At 43.0% G+C, this 20,000-nt stretch overlaps 1 protein-coding gene across 14 annotated transcripts in view; it reads left to right on the forward strand.

The window, feature by feature from the left end:
* Positions 1–20,000, forward strand: part of EBF3 (EBF transcription factor 3) — a 171,892-nt gene that overhangs the window by 3,077 nt on the left and 148,815 nt on the right. For all 14 annotated transcript variants that reach the window (XR_013594828.1, XR_013594829.1, XR_013594832.1 and 11 more), the window contains exons 2-6: positions 286–442; positions 811–874; positions 1,743–1,798; positions 6,530–6,603; positions 8,553–8,621. Coding sequence is in view for 7 of the 14 variants with exons in the window: in XM_078643494.1 (XP_078499620.1) it covers positions 286–442; positions 811–874; positions 1,743–1,798; positions 6,530–6,603; positions 8,553–8,621 (420 nt within the window). In the remaining 7 variants the exon portion in view is untranslated. The remainder of the gene's footprint in view (positions 1–285; positions 443–810; positions 875–1,742; positions 1,799–6,529; positions 6,604–8,552; positions 8,622–20,000) is intronic.

A 20,000-nucleotide genomic window follows, 5' to 3' on the forward strand; every position in this document is an offset into this window, starting at 1 on the left:
CTTGGCCCAGCAGGCCGTACCCCCAGGCCGTGTCCCATAGTCCCACTCCTCCTTTCACCCTGCATAACATAGCCGAGACCAGCTTCCTTATTCCCTCTCCTCCTTTCACCATGCAGTCTTTAACCCCAACCATGTCCCAAAGTCCCTCTCACCTTTCACCCTCTCCTGGTGACCTTTCGCCTCCTTCCAATGTGCATCCCTGCGCCCCCTCTCCCCTCTCACCCGGCTGGGTGTCTCATCTCTCCTCCTCACCCACGGCCCTTCTCTCCCTCTCTTCTCCCGCAGCGGCGTGGGGCTGGCCCGGGCGCACTTCGAGAAGCAGCCGCCGTCCAACCTCCGGAAGTCGAACTTCTTCCACTTCGTCCTGGCCCTGTACGACCGGCAGGGGCAGCCGGTGGAGATCGAGCGGACGGCCTTTGTGGACTTTGTGGAGAAAGATAAAGTAAGTGGCGGCCTGCGCGCCCGCGCCCACATTTCACTTCTGATTAAAGTGATGAAGGATGGCCCTGGCCCGGGCTCCGGCGATGCTCTGAGCCCTAAAGGGACTCCAGAGGCGCGCCACGTGCAGCCCGAGCTCATTTGGCTTAAGGTTCGCGAGCGGGGCTTTTACCAAATTACCCTCAAAATATTGGCCGCTGTCGCCAGATTGAATAAAACCTTGCAGTCCCCGCCATGCCAAAAGTTGGTACCTGTTAGCTGTCCTCCAAAAACCATGGAAGCACTTTCCAGCAACGAGAAGCGCGAACAGGGGCGGCGTGGGAGGGGTGTGACGCGTGTGGTAACCGGTGCCTTCTTTTCACTTGTTTCCAGGAGCCAAACAGTGAGAAAACCAACAATGGGATTCACTATAAACTGCAGCTGTTGTACAGTAACGGTAAGTTGTTGGCAGGGGGGTGCAAGGTAGCCCCTGCTTCTCACAGGGCTGCAGGGGCACGGGGCTGCACGCTAGGCACACACTGCCTGTAAACGCAAATCTTCTCATGGCACGGAACGAAAACAGAGCATAAGCGATCGATAAGTCGATGGTGCTTCACATGATTAACCGGTTGCTCTTGAAGTGGAAAGTAAAAAAAAAAAAGAAGTGGTCGATATTTGTTCAAGCACAACATCACTTTTAAGTGACTTATTTTAGTTGTTAAAATTAAAGTAAATTCATTTGGGTAAACGCATTCACGTGGCCAAATGCAGCATGTTTGTAACCAAGCGCATAACGCCCCCAGCTTCACTTTGTTACATTCTCCTCTGAGGGAGCATTTGGGAAATAAAATGTCAGTGTTATATTCACACATGAACTGGCATTGAAAAACTACTGTAAAATTGGCGATATAACAAGTGGGAGAGGATGTAGCCTTAGGGCTGGAGCTGCCGACTTTGGACTTGGGGAACCGGGTTCGAGCCTCGGCGTCCGCTCAGCATCCTGTGATTCTAGGCAAATCACTCCATCTCACGCGCTTATCAAAAAATGAATGTAAAATGTGAAGCGCTTCAATACCTTCGAGTTCGCGCTATATAAATCTACAAACAAACAAAAACTATACAAAAAGCAACTTTGGTTAGCAGTCTATTTCATCCCCGATAACAATGTGTAACGTTTCTAAGTCGGTGTACTGTAACCCGTGCCTTTTTATTTGTGTACACGCGTCTTCTCTTCGGTTAGTAACCGCTCTAGCGCGCTGCGTACATTTGCCTCTAACATACGACAGTTCTGCTAACTGCTTCTTTCCGTGTCCTTCTTTCCGCAGGAGTCAGGACAGAGCAGGACTTGTATGTTCGACTCATAGACTCAATGACCAAACAGGTGAGAGCTTTGTTGAACTTGCGTCCAGGTGCTGGGGCAGGGTGCGCTTCTCATCCTCACTGGGAGGGCAGTGTTGCAAACTTGTGGCATTTTAGGTTCACTTGATATAGCCAGGCAAAGTTGACACCATGCTCTTAAAATCGCGCGACACGTGCTTCTTTACAATGTTTTTTAATAAGTGGGAAATGCTTTTACCAAAAGGGTCAGGGTCACATTGTGTTCTGCTTCCCATGACGCAGACTGTTAATGCAAAGGGGACATGCGGTTATTAATAACATTATTTGAGTTGAGAACCTATTGAGCGATATTGCTTTATACACAAAGAAAATGTAAAAAAACAATCTTCAGCGCCTGATGTTTAAATCCCTTCGCCCACCTTGTGAGGAGGCGATGCGTTTATTTGGATTTCCAAGTGAAATGTGTTCGAGGTGAGAAGTCACCGTGTTCCCCTGTAGCCCAGAGTAACCTCTCAGCCCCCATCTCCATAATTCAAATTGCAAGCTCCAGGGGTCACCGACGTCCGTCCTCTCCCCGCACAGCGCGGCTCCCGCTGCTTCTTGTGCCTTTTTTCCCTTTCCACCCTCTGTCAGCCCTTGTAAATAACATAATTACACGCAGCGGCTTATTAAATTATTTACCCCGCCTCGTGCATCTTCCCCCAAAGATAAGCAGGCGACACCGAGACAGCCTCATCACAGGCTAACTCCCCACCGCGGTGCATAATTCTTTATTGAGACATATTCAAATGTCTGCGCGCCGTTTAAGCAAAAAAGGTCTCTCCCAGACGTTCTGAGCTAAACATGCAATTTAACGCTTCAGGTAGAAGCGTTCAGCGCCGTGCATCCTTTACCAACAACAAAACAAAGCGCACATGAGGTTTACAGATGTATTCTCCGAACTCTCCTCGTGTCACGTTAATTTTGACAAAGTGTGCTGCTTCCTCTGGGCTCAGCGTAGCGCGCGGTGTGAGTGTCAGTCTCCCCCTCCTTGTATTTATAAACAAAGTTTTACTTACCTTGATCAAAAAATGAGGTTAGGTTTCAACGCCTTCTGTGGTGGAACAATGTGCGTCTCTTTCAGAGGCGAGCCGAAGTGACAGGCACAGAACAATCACAGTGACAAAGAGGAAGGCGTTCGACCCTTCAGCAATTATTTGAATGGGTTACAGAGAGAAACCCTTTTAGGCTCTGAGCGCTCTTGACTTGACAATGCGGGTTTATTTCCTTTTGTACAGAGCAGCCTAAATGTTTTCGGAAATCGCTTTCGCCTAATTAAGGGGCTTATATAGACGGCTATAAGTTTCAGGACCGCCGAATGAAGTAGCGGTGCGAGAGAGGGGGGATACATTTATTAAGTACACTTTTATTGTGCGTTTAGCTCGGTGGCTCGCTGCAGAAGCAGCGCTGGAAATAAAGGCGTTTAATCTCCCCTCACTGACGGAAGAAAAAATAGCCTGTAACTGATCAAAGAGTCAATGGCGCTGAACCGACAGTTTATGGATTTCTGTTTGTGCTACAAAATAAAAAATAAATCACTTATAAATACGCCGATTCGGCGGAGGCGCTGGAACTGATTTGAGCCACAGGCGAGTTCTGCGACCACAGTACCGAGCTCGCAGAACGTGACCCGCATGGCAGACTCTTCCATAGCATTCGTCTTTTATTTTGTATTTTTAGAGGGGGCACATGAACACAGCATGTACAGGAGCAGGGACTGTGGCTAGCGCCTACCAGAATCTCAGAGGTCGAAGGACTTGGATATTTCCTAAATTTGTGTTTTAAATCATACTGTCAGCGACACGGCTCCAGAAGGGATCCCAGCAGCATTGCCCTGCAGTGCCAGAGGGTGGCTGCGCAGCCGGGGTGACCCCTGACACCGGCCCCTCTTAGGAAAAGCAGCCGCTGGGCTGACAGCCGGGAGGCCTGTCCCGCTTCCGCCTTTGTTCCCGCACAAGAGGGAGAGGGGCCGTGTTCGCACTCTCCAATATTGGCAGCTGGGGTTATTGTACTTGCCAATGCATGCTACTGTAAAACCGTCAATAGTGCCCCCAACCCTCGGCGGGTCTTGTATTATTGATCACTGGCAAGGACAGGTCCTCGCTGGGATCAGTATTGACAGCTCGGAGGCATCACGTCGATGCTGTGTTTGTGTTTCTGCAGAAGGGCGCCTCAAAACTTTGAAGCCCACCAGGCTCTGTCCATGCCCTTCTTCCGGGTCTGGGCGTCGCGAGACAGGAGGGTTCTACGCCTCCAGACGTTCCCTCGGGGTCTGCCGGCCGCGGGTGACGTGACCTCTGCGCGCACGGGTCACGGGGTCACGCAGTGCGCACCGCCGTCAGCGAGAGGCTCGCGCTCAGAAGAGGGGCGGCTAAATCAGAGTACGACTTTGGCTGCCTGGGGTGGGGTTAGGGAGGGAACTCTTGGGGTAACGGGGCCCACCCCGCCAGTGGCCACCGGGGCAGCAAGCGCCCTGTTGTCGGTGGTGCCCAGGGCCGCTCTGTGAACGAGTAGGGGCTATTCCTTTCTGAATGACAAGAACATAACTGTCATCACCTATTTAGATGGGCTACTCGATATTTTTATGCCAAAATGCTTCTGTTTTAACCGTCCAGGCTTAAACAATTAATTGTCCACATTTCTTTACGGGTCATGGACTTTTATTGTGTTCCAGTGTATTCTCCTTTCACTGGATGCTCCTCTGGGAATTTATTGGGGGTGCTCCTCTATTAAACTATATGTTCATGCCTCCCTCCCCACCGGGGATTTATGTGGATTCTCCTATCTGAGGATTCTCCTCCATGGGGATTTATAGGGGTACCCCTCTTAAGAGGTTCAGGCATATTGTCCTGTCTGGTGCTTATGTGGATGGTCCTCTCTGGGAATGATTCTCAATGGGATGTCGTGGAGATGTTTATTTTTTTAGTTTTTTTTACTGGGGCCCGGCCGTTTTACTCCTTGGGTGTAGAGGACATGAGAGAGCAGACAAGCTGCCTTTCCTCTGGGTGCCTGAAACTTGCCTCTCCAGGGGCTCCCACGCAGAGGTAGCACAGGAAGGATTCCCCACGGGAGGGCAGCACTCACACGGCCTGCGCTCCGTGGCCAGAACCGGAGCCTACTTAGGCTGCTTAGGCAGCACCGGCTGCCAGCCCCTGCCGGCGAACCACAGGCAGACTGCGAGGGGCGAGCGCACCTATAGCTCCACGCCATCTGTCTGAGCCTATGCTCAAAACCCACTCAGCCGTGCTCCCAGACACACTGCCTTTTTACCCAAGAAAAATCATTGTTAGCAGTTTCAAAATAAACACCAGATTGCCCATTAGCAGTATCTTACTAAATATCATCCAGTAATAACCATATTGCTGTGAACACGTCTGGAATACCAAAAGGCGCTAAACCCGCTTCTGTTTTTATCAGAGAAACCGAGAAGTAAATTCATTTTACGTCCCATGCAATTTAAACCATGTAGCTATTCCTGTGCATATGCATAGCACTGTATTTATATAATCGGACACAATTTACGGAGGTATTCTGCATTTGATGTGCAGTCGTTGGAAGCACAACTGCCAGTGTTTAAAGTAAATATGGTGTATGTATAACACATTTATACACAGCTGTTGAATGTAAAATTCAAAGATTTAACAAATACATTTCAATAGAAGGTCTTATAGCAACTGCTATCTGTTATAAACAAACATGCTTTGCTATTACACATAGTGAAAAGGACACGTTTCCCTCTCAGCTTCGACTTGTAGTTGAGTGTCATATTTTGTTCTACAACATTAAGAAGGACAGATAACCTTCAAAAAAGCACGTTTTAATGTCGCACCGAGTTATAGAACTGTATATGTGAACTCTACAGCAACGCCTACATTTAGTTTAGTTTTTTTTACTGGCGTTGATGAAAACAGGCGTCCCTTTGTGAGGTCAGGTAATTCAACCCTTGGGGGGTACGTGAAGTTTAGCACTAATTCATTCTAATTGGAATAATTTTACCACAACACTTTTTTATTGCTCGTACGAGGGTCTCCGTTTCACTGTATACGGCTCAGCTTAAAAACGCGGCCGAACAAAAATGTTTAGACCAACGTGAATTGAAAACACATTTATGTGGGGACAAGCTTGACGGTCACACCACAGTCTGAGCGGATGTGGGAGATTCGCGCCATTGAAATGTCTCGTGTAAAAAGAGTAAATAAGAGATATACAGAAAGCAAAGCTTTAGTTTGAAAACGTGAAGCCACATTTCTTCTAAACACAATTAACGCTAATGCCTACAGTAAAGAAAAGAAAACCAGCCCAGCTTCTTTCTTGCGCACAAGTAGATTTTCCACAAGCTGCCAGGAAAATTGAGAGTTTCTGTGCATCCTCTTTCACGCAGACCGTCGTAAGCGGGGAGAGCCTCCTCACCATGCCCACGGGGTCTTATTTGGGGGAACTCGTCCTCTGGTATGTTTAAGCAGGTTTGGGTTGGGGGATGTAGAACTGCTGGTGTTTTCCTGGCTAAAGATGTTTTGCTTATGTTTAAATGCTCGCGCTTGCAACAGACAGGGCCTTATCCGGAAGTGGTGTCTGGACAAGAGTTGACTTATCATTTCGCCCAGCTGTGGGAGGAATAAACTGGCGTGTGCCTTCTAACAGTGTCATTGTTACCTTTCTAAAATGACAGTATGTTTCAGTTGTATTTTATAAAAACAAATAATGCAAGCAGTGATTGTCCTCTCTGTTGCAATAGGCCATCATCTATGAAGGACAAGACAAGAACCCCGAGATGTGCAGAGTGCTCCTGACGCACGAGATCATGTGCAGGTAAGAAGTGACTTCACTTGTAGGTCAAAAGTGCAAGACATAGCTGCTGGCATTACAACATATTCCCAGAAAACACTATACTGTGTGTGGTCACACCAGACTCTGCCTCGTATGCATGTCTCTGCTATCGCTTACAATACTTCAACATGAACGTTATGCTTTGGTATTTAGGAGTATTTATAGTAATACCATCCACTCTGTTAGACATTCCATCTGACTAATTGTGAATGGGTTTCTACTGGACACAGTATGAGACTTTGAACAAGGAGGCACACATGCCAAGAAGAATTACAATATTTACTTCTGATTAAAACACTTAAACATAAAAGAACATACACAATTAAAGGCTAATGCCCAGTTTCAAGACATAAACTGGTATTTTGTTTTTCTGCGGTCGCTTTATGTCCAATCTCCTCCCTGTTGACTCCAGTTGAACCCATTTGTAACTCGTCAGCTGGGATGCCTACCTGGAAAGTAAACAAGTGGATGATGGAATCATTTTTGAATAAGACAAAAACAAAAGCCCAGCAGCGAAGCGCCGCTGCGTGCTGCCTGTGCGAAGGCAGCACAGCACACACTGAGCCAGTCAGAGCCGAGGCTGCTGTCACCGAAGCAACAGGAGTCAAAGATCAGCCAGCATCATTTTACTACATCCTGCAGAAGCACTCACATCCTGAGAGATACAATTGCCTGTTATTGATAAAAAAGGAAACTCTTTTGTACTTATTATAGAGCTCATGTATGTGAGAATTGGATTCTGATACTGTCAGTTAACCTCTCCCCCAGAGCAGTGCTTGCATTGTTCATATTGTTGTTAGAGAGCAGGCGCATTACTTGCGATCTCTGTCAGAAGAGCAATTTCCCACCTTCCCCCCCTCCCCCCTCCTAACTACCACGAGAGTTTTCACCCCCGCGTGGCGAATAAAAAATGCGTCATTTCCTTGGCGCGTGCGGCACGTGAGGCGTAGATGCCATATTGCAGGAGCCTGCGCACACCTCGGGGCTACACACTCCGAGGGGCACACTTTGTGCCTCGCTAAGATGCTTATTGCCTAAATGCCACTTCTGAGCAGACATGCAGTTACGGCACTAATATACAAAGGCTGACTTTTTCTCATATCAGGCAATAAATATGAATTACAACCAATAAAGTGGAATTTCTTTATTATTCACTTCTGCATGTAGCGCAATTAACATAGAAAGTGCGCAGATGTGATTTAAGCTGTAAGTGGAAGACTGCAGACTTTTCTTTAATCACTTTAGCTGTCAGCTTTAAAAGGCTTTATATACTTTGCCACCATATGGTGTTAATTTAGCTAATTTAGACATGTAACCATTACACAAGTATGCTTTTTTTCCAAATGCAAGAAGCATAACATTTTCGTACATTTTTGTTTTAATTAAAGTCCCCACAATAGAGAGGCTGGGCTTAGAGGAGGCGCAGCGGAAATTTGTGGGAGACGACTGCGTGCATTTGTGGTTATAATTAATAAAACGCCGAAAGAAATGCTGGTTGAAAGGTGGCATCTTGCATATTTTCCAGAAATAACAGCTTGACAATTAGAGGTAAACAAAAAGCCGAAGCTGTGAAAAAGTTATTCCCAGGCCTCCTGCCCCCCATCCCCTCGGTTCACTGCATAGGCAAACACCACAACAACACTGTTTTAAAGATTGAGCCTGGCGATTTATGTATACGTTTATTGTCTGGGGCTCGCCATACAATTGTAGTACCCGCTCCTCTCACCCTGTGGCTAGTAAAACACATGCCAATGTGCCATGCCTCTGGATATGTCTTTTTTGTTTCTCTTTGGTTCAATGAATTGTTCACCCTTTTGCTAGCACTGCATAGGCCCACAATACTGAATGTTAATACTAATACACACCTCCAGTGAGACTGTTTATCCAAACAGGGACACTTTCTGAAATTCCTTTTCCACGTTGTTTTGCAGCCGATGCTGTGACAAGAAAAGTTGTGGCAACAGAAATGAAACCCCGTCAGACCCCGTGATCATAGACAGGTAAGAAGGGGCCCTGTCCCGCCTCTGTTGCTCCGCAGCCTTGCAGTCTGGCGCCGGTGTATTCTTGGTCCTGCACCAGTTGTTGTCCTCTGCTGTTGGCGCGCACAGGTGGGTTGACTTGGAAACCCGGTGGCCGCCTCTGTGGGGATTCGGTAATTGCTTGCAAGTTGTCAAGGGAAGCGGGTTCATCTGGCACAGCTCCTCCCGTCAGCACGACTGCACGCACAGATAGTTTCTGGCCTTAAATCCAGGCAGGCATCATGTCAATAACGCCTGCTGCCTTTTACCACATGTGTGCTATTGTTTGTGGTTTACGTGCACGCGCGCTCTTTCAAAGCTCAGTGCCAGAGTTGTGTATGTGTCTATGTATATGTATCCCCTATGGCGATTTCACATTTCTCTCTTGTTATCGAATATGAGTATAACAAAGCAAAAGTGGCATCGTTTGGGCATGTTGTACTTCACTAATTAACATGGTCACTTTAATTGCAATTATCATTCCTTTCCTCGCATTGCACCACGTTTTCACAAGGATCTGATGGTTCACACGCTCAGTTGTTGATGCTTAGCAGACACTTTATTGCCAAATATTGACTCATATTACATTTGATAGACATTTGCAGATGATTATTTGTCACTGAGCTGTTGATTGATTATTTGCGCTGGAACTGGTGGCACCGATTAATATATATTCGAGAGAGAGAGGGGTGCCTGGCATTGGAATTGTGAAACATGGCTTAGGTTGCAGCAGGATATTGGTTTCAGTAGTTATCATTTCACTTACCCCTTTCGCTATTAATTTTGTTGCAGGATGACTGCAAAATAAACTCTGTAAAAGTCCCCCTGTTAAGCCACAGAAATATGTCCCACCAATGGGGAGCAATGCTAATGTTTAACTAGCTAGAATAGCTGTTTGCTTAGCGGAGAATGCTTGGTATCTCACACAAGGGACATCTCTCTTATTAGTAATCAAATAGGAGCGACCAGTTGTTGCCTTCACTCTGGGGTTGTTCCAGGCCTCCGTTTGTGCATTCAGCCTTCTGTAGGCTCCCAGTCATACACTCCTTGAGTGTGTCAGACCGATGCAGTGATTGCTTGTTGCTTTGTCAGTTACATTGGTCACCTCGTTTTTGATTTGTACATTCGTAGGCGCCCTGCTCGCATACATGTTTGTGTTTGTCTATTGTGGGAGGGTTGTCAAGTCTAATATGTGATTTTTGAAAGATATTAGTCTTAAAACATGAAAGTGGACATTTTTGATAAATGTATTTGGTTAGTAATTAGGGCAGATTGAGCTTTTATTAAGACACAAGATGAATGCATTCTTTCTTCAGCCTGTGTTTGATACTTCAACAATGGTACATGCTGCATGCTTTTAACAGTGTACACAAATAATACGTTGAAAAATTGCACATTTTGGTGACAAGCGCGTGGTCTTTCACATATCTTACAGTAAAGTTACAGTTGAGGGGATCACTGCAAATCCTCGCCACCACCACAAATTAGAACATTTCTCACTGCTTTAAAGCAAACAAAGCTTCTTATAATTTGATATTCCAGAAGTGTCTCATGCAAAAAAAAAAAAGAAACATTTGGTTAATGGATTTACCATGTTTATTTGAGTAAGGAAGATTGGAACTCCATTTACGCGTAGCATAACTGCTTTAGAGATCTTAATTATTGATGAAAAATCTGCTCCGCTTCGACATTTAAAGAGATAGCAATTTTGATAATCTTCTGTGTAGCTCATTTTGAGATAAATATACTTTTTATCAGCTGAACTGCAAAGCATCATTATTTGCTTATTTATCAAAGGAGTTGGTATTTGTCAACATACCATGTTGCATAGAGTAGTTTCAAGACACAATTTCAACAACTGATAGCATACTTTTTCTTTTAAAGAAAATGCAGTGTAACCTAATGCAATTTCAAAAAGAGTCCAGAAGCTAAAGTTTAACAAGGTCCAGAAAATGAGATACGCAAATGGGAAAATAATATACAGATTGCATTCATTTGCTAAAATAGGGAAACATGAAAGTGTTTCACCTTAAGAACATTGCTTCCTGGATCAGGTTTTTATACCTTGCAAGGTTGTCAATACCACACCATGTATGCGAGTTAACAACATTGAATCACAGAAGGGCATGCACAAGGTTACTCAGATCTCGCTAGGTTAATCTTGGGTTTTCAAGAGTGTGGGCATTTGAGTTGTTGGCCTGCAAAGCATTAGACACAACGTGATTAACCTATTTATTGGTCAGTGGATGGGTTGGGGAGCGAGAGCTTTGCACATTTTGCAAGTTTTCCCTCAGGATATAAATATTATCCTATGGACTTGCAATCCATCGATTCACATCTATTCAAGTTCAACCATTAGTAACCACTACAATATCACCCTTTGTCAACACAACAGTCTTAACAAGTACATGCAAGCCTACTAAAATCTGGAGTATCCATTTGCTCATATGAACATTCAATGAGACCCCTTCTAAATTGTATGAATTGTGCACTCTCTGGTACAATATCAAATTTGAGAAACCAGAAAAATAGGGAGTCAAACCCATTAATCCACTGCCCATGTTTTTAATTGTCATCAATTTTTTCTTACAAAACACTGAATATAAATCATGCGAAGAGGACAGTGTGATGTAGAATTTTAGTTAATTATACTGTAACTAGGAACACAAGTTCTGCAGAGAAGTCAATCGACATGCAAAAGTACAGTGAAAACAGGATCAAAAAAGAACTGCACAGTGACTTTTTTGGGCGGAAACCGGATTTGCTTAATGCAGTTTCAATGTAAGAAAAGGACAGGCCTGTACTATCTTTATGTTATTGTTTAAAGTGGCGGGGGTATCACTTTCACAGTGGAACAATGTTTTCTGGGAAAACACAAAAGCAGATGTTCCTCATTAGGAGCACCCATTGTCTACATATCGCAGCCCCACACAGATAATTCTATCCTGTTTCACCCCTGCATTCCAGTGGCTGCAAATGATTACAGGGGTGACGGTGTAAGTCCTAAACCAAAAACACACTACTCGCTAAAGTGGGTCTACTGTGTCAGAGCAGTGCTCACTGTCACAACCCACAGAAATTCCTGGTCATGTTCTCTTCTTGACTTTCAGTTGGTTGTTTGACATCGATTAAAGCAAAAAAAAAAGAAGGAAGGCCCAGTTTTCAACTGTTGAAAACTGAAAAGACTGATTGTGCACCAAGAGGTAGAGCCGGGATTGGGTTACTGTCACAACAGAGAGCAGCCCAGAGCCGTAAAGTAGAGGCAGAAGTGCTGGGGCACATTAAATGTGCTTGCGATGTAATCTGGATAGCATGCTCTGCAACGGGTTTCCAGATGGTACTATCATAGTGCCCTGCTTATTGGCATCTCCGCCAGCAGTAAATACTCCCCCTCCCAATTCTATCTGGCATTATTATATAGAGTTTAGGAAACTTATCATTCCAAGTGTGTCCTGCGTCCTTGTAAGGCAGCCAGACATCTGTTTATCTCATTTTCTTTCATTCAGAGTTTGGAATGGCGTGGGTTTTAGGGGTGGGGGAGAAAAGTTTTGTCATATATAACAGCTGCTGCAAAATTTCACCATGTTGGCTCTAAAATATTTCTCGACTGACCTCAGATGTTATGCATAATTGCCATTGTTTCCAGCAAGGCCACAGCAAATTGTATTTTTATTCAATCTTCCCTATGCGAACGTGCAAAATTATTTCCAGCAAAAGGCAATGCGAGAAGGCTAACACTTGTAAAATGAATTTTATGGCAATGGTTTCCAAGTCATAGGTTGTAAACTTTGGGTTTACACCTTTAGTAATTGCAGAACAGTGGCTGCAGACTGATTGGAGTTTTTTTTGTCAACAGTGTTTCCTTTCACTTCCTGTCACAAAGGTCACAGAACGATGACCTTTGCTGGCAGTCCTAGTCACTGAATTATTCATGTGATTGACTTTTTGTCAGTGCGCACAGTTGTGCTCTGGGACATTTTATTCATTTACCTCATTTGCAGCGCCTCTCTGCACCTGTTCAAGTATTAATATCATGTAATTTGGGCCTAATGCCGATTTTGCTGAACACTCATTATATTTTTTATTAGCTATATTTCCAAACGATTATGTATGATTATTACCAAGCTTTGCACACAGCAATGGCTTATTCCCCTAGCCCTTTGCATCTTCTTGTCAGGTTGTTTTCTGAAGCGAGGAGGATAAACATTTGACCAGGCCCAGTGTTTTTATTCCTTCCCCACATCCAACCAGAGAACTTAAAGCTTTCTCCCACATGGCTTTGTGAAAGCATGATTAAATCCAAGTCTGCAGAAGCTGTACAAATGCCAGCATTTATAAGGTCAACGCTTTTGTTAAAAATGCTATGTAAATGAGGATCTGCAAAAAGGGACATTAAATAAAATTAAATTCATTGTCTTCTTTAATGTCATTTACATTTTGGCAAAGCCTTGGCCTGCCAAAGCAGTTTTTTCTAAATAATTTTAATTACACATCATTTAAGGATTCAAGGTTTTCTATTCAGCAGCATTTGGATAACCTGCAAAACGTGATTGTTTATTAACTTCTTAAATGACAAGTTGTCATTGCATCTGCATAATTTCATGAAAACATACAGTTTAATGTTAATTTTCCTTCACCGAATTTCTTAAGAACTGCACAGTTATTATGAAACAGGCCCCACAGCCTTCCTGCTTTTCATTCTGCTATGATTTTGCTTCATGAGGTGTTATTTGGTTGAAGGAACGTTTTAATAAATTATGATTTTTCTGTGTAAACAGCCCTTTGCTACTCTTGTGTTAGAAATTTGGCACCGATTTAAAGGCTGTAGTATATACTGATTAATGGATGTGACTGCAAGGAATACATCGCTGGCCAGAACATAGCTATCTGACTAGCAGTGAATATCTCACTTATTTACAACTAAAAAAAACAGCCCCTGCTACTCAGAGGGGAAAACGGTTGCTGTTCAAACACCTATTTAATAAAGTATACACGCTCATGCAGACTGAATGCATCTTTAAATAGCAAGATATTTTTGGCAACAGACAGTTCTGTAAAGTAAGGTAATTGAAATGCTGTCACGGTGCCATTCTGCAAACACTGTGCCCCCAGCTAAACCCTTCTGTACAATTCATATTATTCATTTGGAATCAATATTTCAAACACCGCAGCAATCAAATGGACTAAATATTTAGATTACGGCTAGTCAACAAGAATACCCAACATCTTGGTGCTTCTGTTCAGTTTGCACCACCTACAAGTTTCAGGCGTTATTGGTGAATACTGTTCCTTTTTGATCCACCTAGGTGACTCAATAGGGGCCAACAGTTCCACCTTATAAGCTATTACAATTCATCAATGTAACATAATAGAGAGACTTTTATACATACACAAACCTCTAAGCAAGGGATAGACCTTGAACAAATCAGACACGACTTCCATAGCAGCTCAACTCTCTGCTGTTGTGAAATGTAACGAGCATAGCTGGAATGCCAAGGTCCTGGGCACAGACAGCTGTGTTTCTGTACTGCAGAGCAGTGTAGGAGACCTGTACGGGCCTCTACACAAGAGTAAAGGAGTTGGGATCGCTGCACCCAAGCTGTCAAAAACTGTACACCAAGTGGTATCCTGACACAAACCATGCCCTGCTTCTGTTTCAACCTTATCACGTGAAGAGCAAAGATAATGCCAGAGCCTGTAATTTCCTAGGGAGCTTTTGATGAATTGCCTCAGTGTGTGGAAAAATCTGCCACATTCACAGTTCCGCAGCACATGCTTCCAGGAAGTAAATAATTCTTATCTGACAGTGGCTGTGATTTGGAAACAATGCCATCACACATTGTATGGGTAAGAAGACAGAGAAGGAAAGTTGTGTTTCAAAGCATGGTCTTTGTTTACGGAAAGCAAACACGGCGCAATGTAGGATGATTCCGAAGTTAGTGTTTACGACGTAGCATCAAGTTGCACTTCTAAAATGTAAAATCATTTATCTTACTCTGTTTATAGGGCAGGGGTTATAGGAAAGGGGCACTGGAGGTTAAGGGTCTAGTTTCCTCGTCACCGCGGAGACCAGCTTGTGATTGACAGGCCAGGCTGCAGGAAGTGAAAACTCAGAGAGCTTAACCTGTACTTGGCAGAACCTCTAGAGTTTACACTCTAAGCAAATCAAAACCATTCCCCTCACGCGGGGAGCCGGCATACCAGCCCCAGACAAGGCCCTCTTGTTTATTTATCTATGTATATGCATCTCCGAAAAGTTCTTTCTAACTCTGTTTTGGGGCAGGTAGACAGTGATATTATGTCCATGTTTAAATAAATATATTAAAGCATTTAATAATCAAAAGAAAATGTAGCAGTGGGCTTCATTGTTAAAAAGAGTGAGCTGGGGAGGCTGACGCTTAAGTTGCAGATGTGTGAGATGGTGTATAAGCTTTAAGAATGTAATTAAAAAGTGCTCAATCATCCGTATCCAAACACTGGTGTACATACTGCTAGATCAAAACTACTTTGGATGAAACTTTCTAAAAATATATAATACGTTCTTTGGCTAAGGAACATTTCCTTTGGTATGACAACAGTGTTTGACAAGCGGAAAATGCACACGAGAAAGGGGAAAACAAAGCATGTTCGTGTCATTTTTAATTTATAAATAACGTTGTTCTACCATATTAAAGTGTATAAAAGAAACGGGCCGTTTTTTATTGCCATTCAATGCAAAAGCTAACTGTTTTCAGAAGACAGAGATAGGCGTGCAATGCAGTGTTTTTGAAGGAATTCGCTAGGAAATGAGTTTAACATGTGTGGAAAGGAAGGGGCTCACATTCATGTTGTTGTAAGACATGTAGCATAGACCCGGCTAACGGAAGAAGCCGGCTCCAGCTTGTCGCTTGTGAAAGACGAAACACGGTTACACATCTGGTGAGAAAGAACAGTCCCATTGCAGAGAAAATCCTACCCTTGCTCACCCCCTCTCTCTTTAGCTCTTCTTAAGCGCATTGAAATAACCATTTGCATAGAAACAGAGCTGTTGCTCAGTAATGACATCCAGGTCTGACTTCCAAAAGTAATGACCAAGGGAGACAAATTGCCCCCATCTTCAAATTATGTTTTAATCGGCTTTATATTTTAGAATGAGAACATGTGTACATATCTAGGGTCAGGCACAAACAGGATATATAACATTATCTGTGTTATCATATTTGATGTGCCATGCCAGGTCGAGATGCAGAGTGCCCATCAAAGAATGAAAAATCCATGCCAGATTTTCAGTACAATCACAAACTATTCAAGTTAGTTCCAATTAGATTTAATGCATCTAAAATGGGTATTCTGCAATTCCATCATTGTTCCCTCATACATTGAACAGACTTTAGACACATCAAACGTAACAATAATTATGAGGGAAAGAACTTCTGTCCCTTCTGTACACAAAGGGCATCACTACTTCATTTTGTATGTAAATTAATGACATTTTTTTTAGCGAATAATCACATATCGTTTGGCTTTAGGGAAGGCTCTTGTTTTGGGAGCAAGAACTTGTCAAACTTACAGTTGGAACAGAGGTGTAAAAGTACAATATGAGGCATAGCAGCTGATAAAGATTCATCTTTTTTTTCACAGGGATTGTGAAAACTCCCTTTTAATATCAGAATTTGCAAGGAATATTCCCTTCAAGGATGTGCAGGTCTCATGTGGTTCCAGTGGTGTAGGCCACTGGGCTCAAGTAGCTCCCATGACCCAATTATCTATTGAACAATAGACCGGCTATTCAGGTGCTCTTCGGCATTGTATCATTCTCTAGTACAAAAAGACACTCAACATGCTGTAGAGTAAATTCAGATCTTATAACCTTGAGCATGTATAAATGTAGGATTGTATAAGTAGATTTGAAGATTTGCATTAAAATGTAAGTGCTTTAAGGTTTCACGTAGGATTCACCTTGGCAGCCGGGTGGCAAGAGCAAAGTAGTGCTTCGATCATTCACATTTGGTCATTTGACCCATTGTATTCACGGATGTTTCAACAGGGTCATTCATTTGTGGTATTTGTAGCATTCTGGACATGCCACAGTTCTCAGTGATACGCAATCTTATATCCGGACATATTGTGCTAACTGTATTGTAGTTTTTTGTTGCTTCATTAAAGCCTGGTGCAACGGTAGATGCAACTAGTTCATTTTTATTTGCTTAATTTCACATAGCCCTTTCAACCTTGAAAGTCAACTATTTTCAAAGTAATTGTATTGTTTTTGTCAAGTAAGTTTTATATTTGTCTCCTAAAAGAGGAAGGTTTTGCTTGCAGGTAATGAGTTCAAGATATCAGTACTTGTACAAAGGGGATGGAGGGAAGATAGCTTACATGCTGTAGTAAAGGATTGCAGCACATGTCAGAGTCGAATGAGTTTGCCGGAGTTGAGGGTGCTACAAGTGTATGGAGTCAATTACATAAGGAGGAGGTACAAGAGTTTAATGTTTATGGGCGCAAGCCTCAAAATTTGTATGTGTAACATAAGATAGAATTTTCGTGAAAAAAGTATACATAAAACCCTGATTCCGATTCCAAAGTTAGCATTGATGTGTCTGTGTATGCACAGATGTTGGTTGCAAAGTGTCATGCAATCATAAATATTACAGAAGGTAGGAAAGCTGGTGTCCCCAGGGGAGTGTCTGGGGGATCAATGAAAATAATTTGAACGCCCACAGAGTTATAGCTTTTTGTGTTCAATTACAAATGCTATGCCTTTCCGACATGTCCATGCACCACTAAACATACATCTGAAAGATTCAGCTGTGCCTGTGAGAAGTGGCATTGCTTAACTCCATTTTAGGGCAATGTGGTGGATAAGTAGTCTCTCACTTAAACTTATTTCAAATGTGAAAAAACAGACACAAGTAATAAGTTACATTTCTTATTTAACCTATTACTCCGTGTGTGGATTTCCCCAGAACAATACGTTCCATATTTAAATGGTTCAGAAAAACAAGCATACAAGAGTAAAACTACATTGATGGATTTCCCAGGCATATGTCGATGGTTCTGCAAATAGTGTTAAACTTTGGAGATCTCGTAAACCCTCAGCTTTTTGCTACACCTGCCAGGGTTTCTGACTACATGTTAATCACGCTCAAAGTCATCAGTTGTGAGATAGCATGCTTGAGTTCTAATTCCATATTCTCCATTTGAGTGAACTGTGTGACCATCACGGAATCATTTTATTTCCCTATGCATCGGTTTTCATTGCTGCAAATTTGGAAGCACCTTGATAAGTGTGATTGAAACCTTAGAACATTTACATAGATATTGAGTGAAAGGATTCAACAACGGATCGCTCTGTCACATAAAGTACTTTACACCTAATTTCAGCTTTATTAGGATGTCCATGCAGGATCCTAAAAAAGCAAGATTTGAAGATAAGAGGATGTTGTAAAACAGCTGCTAAATAACTATGAACATTTTGAGCTGGCTTTAGAATGCTGAATAGCTTCATGAGGGGTGTCACAGAGAGTTTTCAAAGATTCTTTGGCAGAGCTCACTAGAGAACCCATGACCACTATCGATGGACATAGGTTTGGACTTTGTGTAGTGATCTAAATTTTAAGAAAACTGCATTGGTCACATCGAAATTCTTAGTTATATATTTTTTTATGAATGTAAATGGGTTTTTCTAGTTTTGTTAAATGTGATATAGTTTGTCAGAAACCGATTTCTAAGGGGCATCTGTGTTGAAGATTGAATGAGGTGAAATAGCCCAATGGATTGTTCATGTAGTTTGATATTTAATATTCCAGGTTTGAACATGTATAGATGTTACCTTGAAACAGTATAGTGTGGCTATGTGTTCCTCTGACTGGGAGGTGGATGAAGGCCTTCTTCTCAAAGAAATGGAAGGTAGTGTCTGTCTTTCGTATCAATCCCATTAACGGCAGCACAAACGGTTTACAGAGGATAGAATGTTAGTGGGGAGCATAGGAGTTTGCATGCTGCTCTCTATAGAAAGATTTATCTTTTTCCTCCCTTGCGTCTTTATCAAGGAAGTAATATCTGAACAAGTCCAGAGAGGTGAATTAGGCAACAATACAATCTATGGAAATCACAAAATGGTCTTGTGCTTGACAGTGTAAAAATGCACTGGAGAATCATGGATGGTAGACGTGGATAAGAAGGCTGAAAGTATGCTCATCATTAAAAAATGTTTGATTGTAACAATATAAGTTTGTTCTTCTCTACTCTACATATTTTGTAATGCATAAACAAATGCTTCCGAAGACACAGAAAGTAACTTTCACCTTTGTGCATGCCTGCACAAGCAGGTGCCCACGACTGCCCGTCGTGATCCACCAACCCAGTGGCTTGTATCAAAATTGATGGTTTTCCACCAATGCATTATCATCCTGCTGATCTTTGCCAGATGGTATAATAGAGGATTTGAGTATGATACCATCCAATTCTCCCACGGTGTGTCTGACCACTGCACACTATCCTTCACCTAGTGCCTCCTGGGATAAAAACCACAGCATCTGTTCTCAGCCTTCAGACATTTCTATTGCACCAATTGTAGTAAGCCAATGAGGGAAGCTGAGTCATGTGTGCAGGTCTTCTATAGATCCAGATAGAACCAGCATCCATAGAACCAGCAAGGGTAACAGCCACCACCTATTCCATCTAGTTTCAGTTCGGCCAGACTCACAATTGCCTGGCAGCCAAACCACTATTGATAAGGCCATGCAAGGAATGGCTTTATTGCAGGCAGTCGGATGACAAGTATGCCATTTTTGTAAATCAACCAAAAAGTGTAGATATTTTGGACGTTGTGAGCAGAGGCCTACCAATGTGCTCTGAGCATGTTACATACACATTAGCTAAGCTGGATGTAAGGAGACTGCCAACAATCCTCATAGCATTGAATATTGAGACTTATGACTAACATTGCCACTACACTTCATTCACACTGTGGTTCTTAGGGCCCATATTCACAAGTGGGCCACCAGAGGTGACCATTTCCTTGCTCAATTCATGGATAGACTACTATCATTTCATGAATTTTTCTCTTTTCTGTTGGAGGACCAGAGCATTATGACCACATTAATGCATTGATTCCTGGCTAATTAGAAACAGTCACATGTATTCTTTGCTGAAATGCATTGCTGCTTCTAGTTGAAATATTCACCTGTTGAAGCATCACTTTACTCATCAAACCACAGCACACCACGAGCAGTATGGCACATTAAACCAGAACGAGGAGAATACTTTTATATTGGTTGTTGGCTCTGTCCATCTACATTAGCCTTTTAAGCCACGTGCCCCTCTTTTGGTGGTTATATAGTTTCTCTTTTTCAGTTGTGTGATAATTAAGGCCCAATG

The sequence above is a fragment of the Lissotriton helveticus genome, chromosome 5_1 (genome assembly GCF_964261635.1).
Source record: "Lissotriton helveticus chromosome 5_1, aLisHel1.1, whole genome shotgun sequence".
NCBI classification, from domain to species: Eukaryota; Metazoa; Chordata; class Amphibia; order Caudata; family Salamandridae; genus Lissotriton; species Lissotriton helveticus.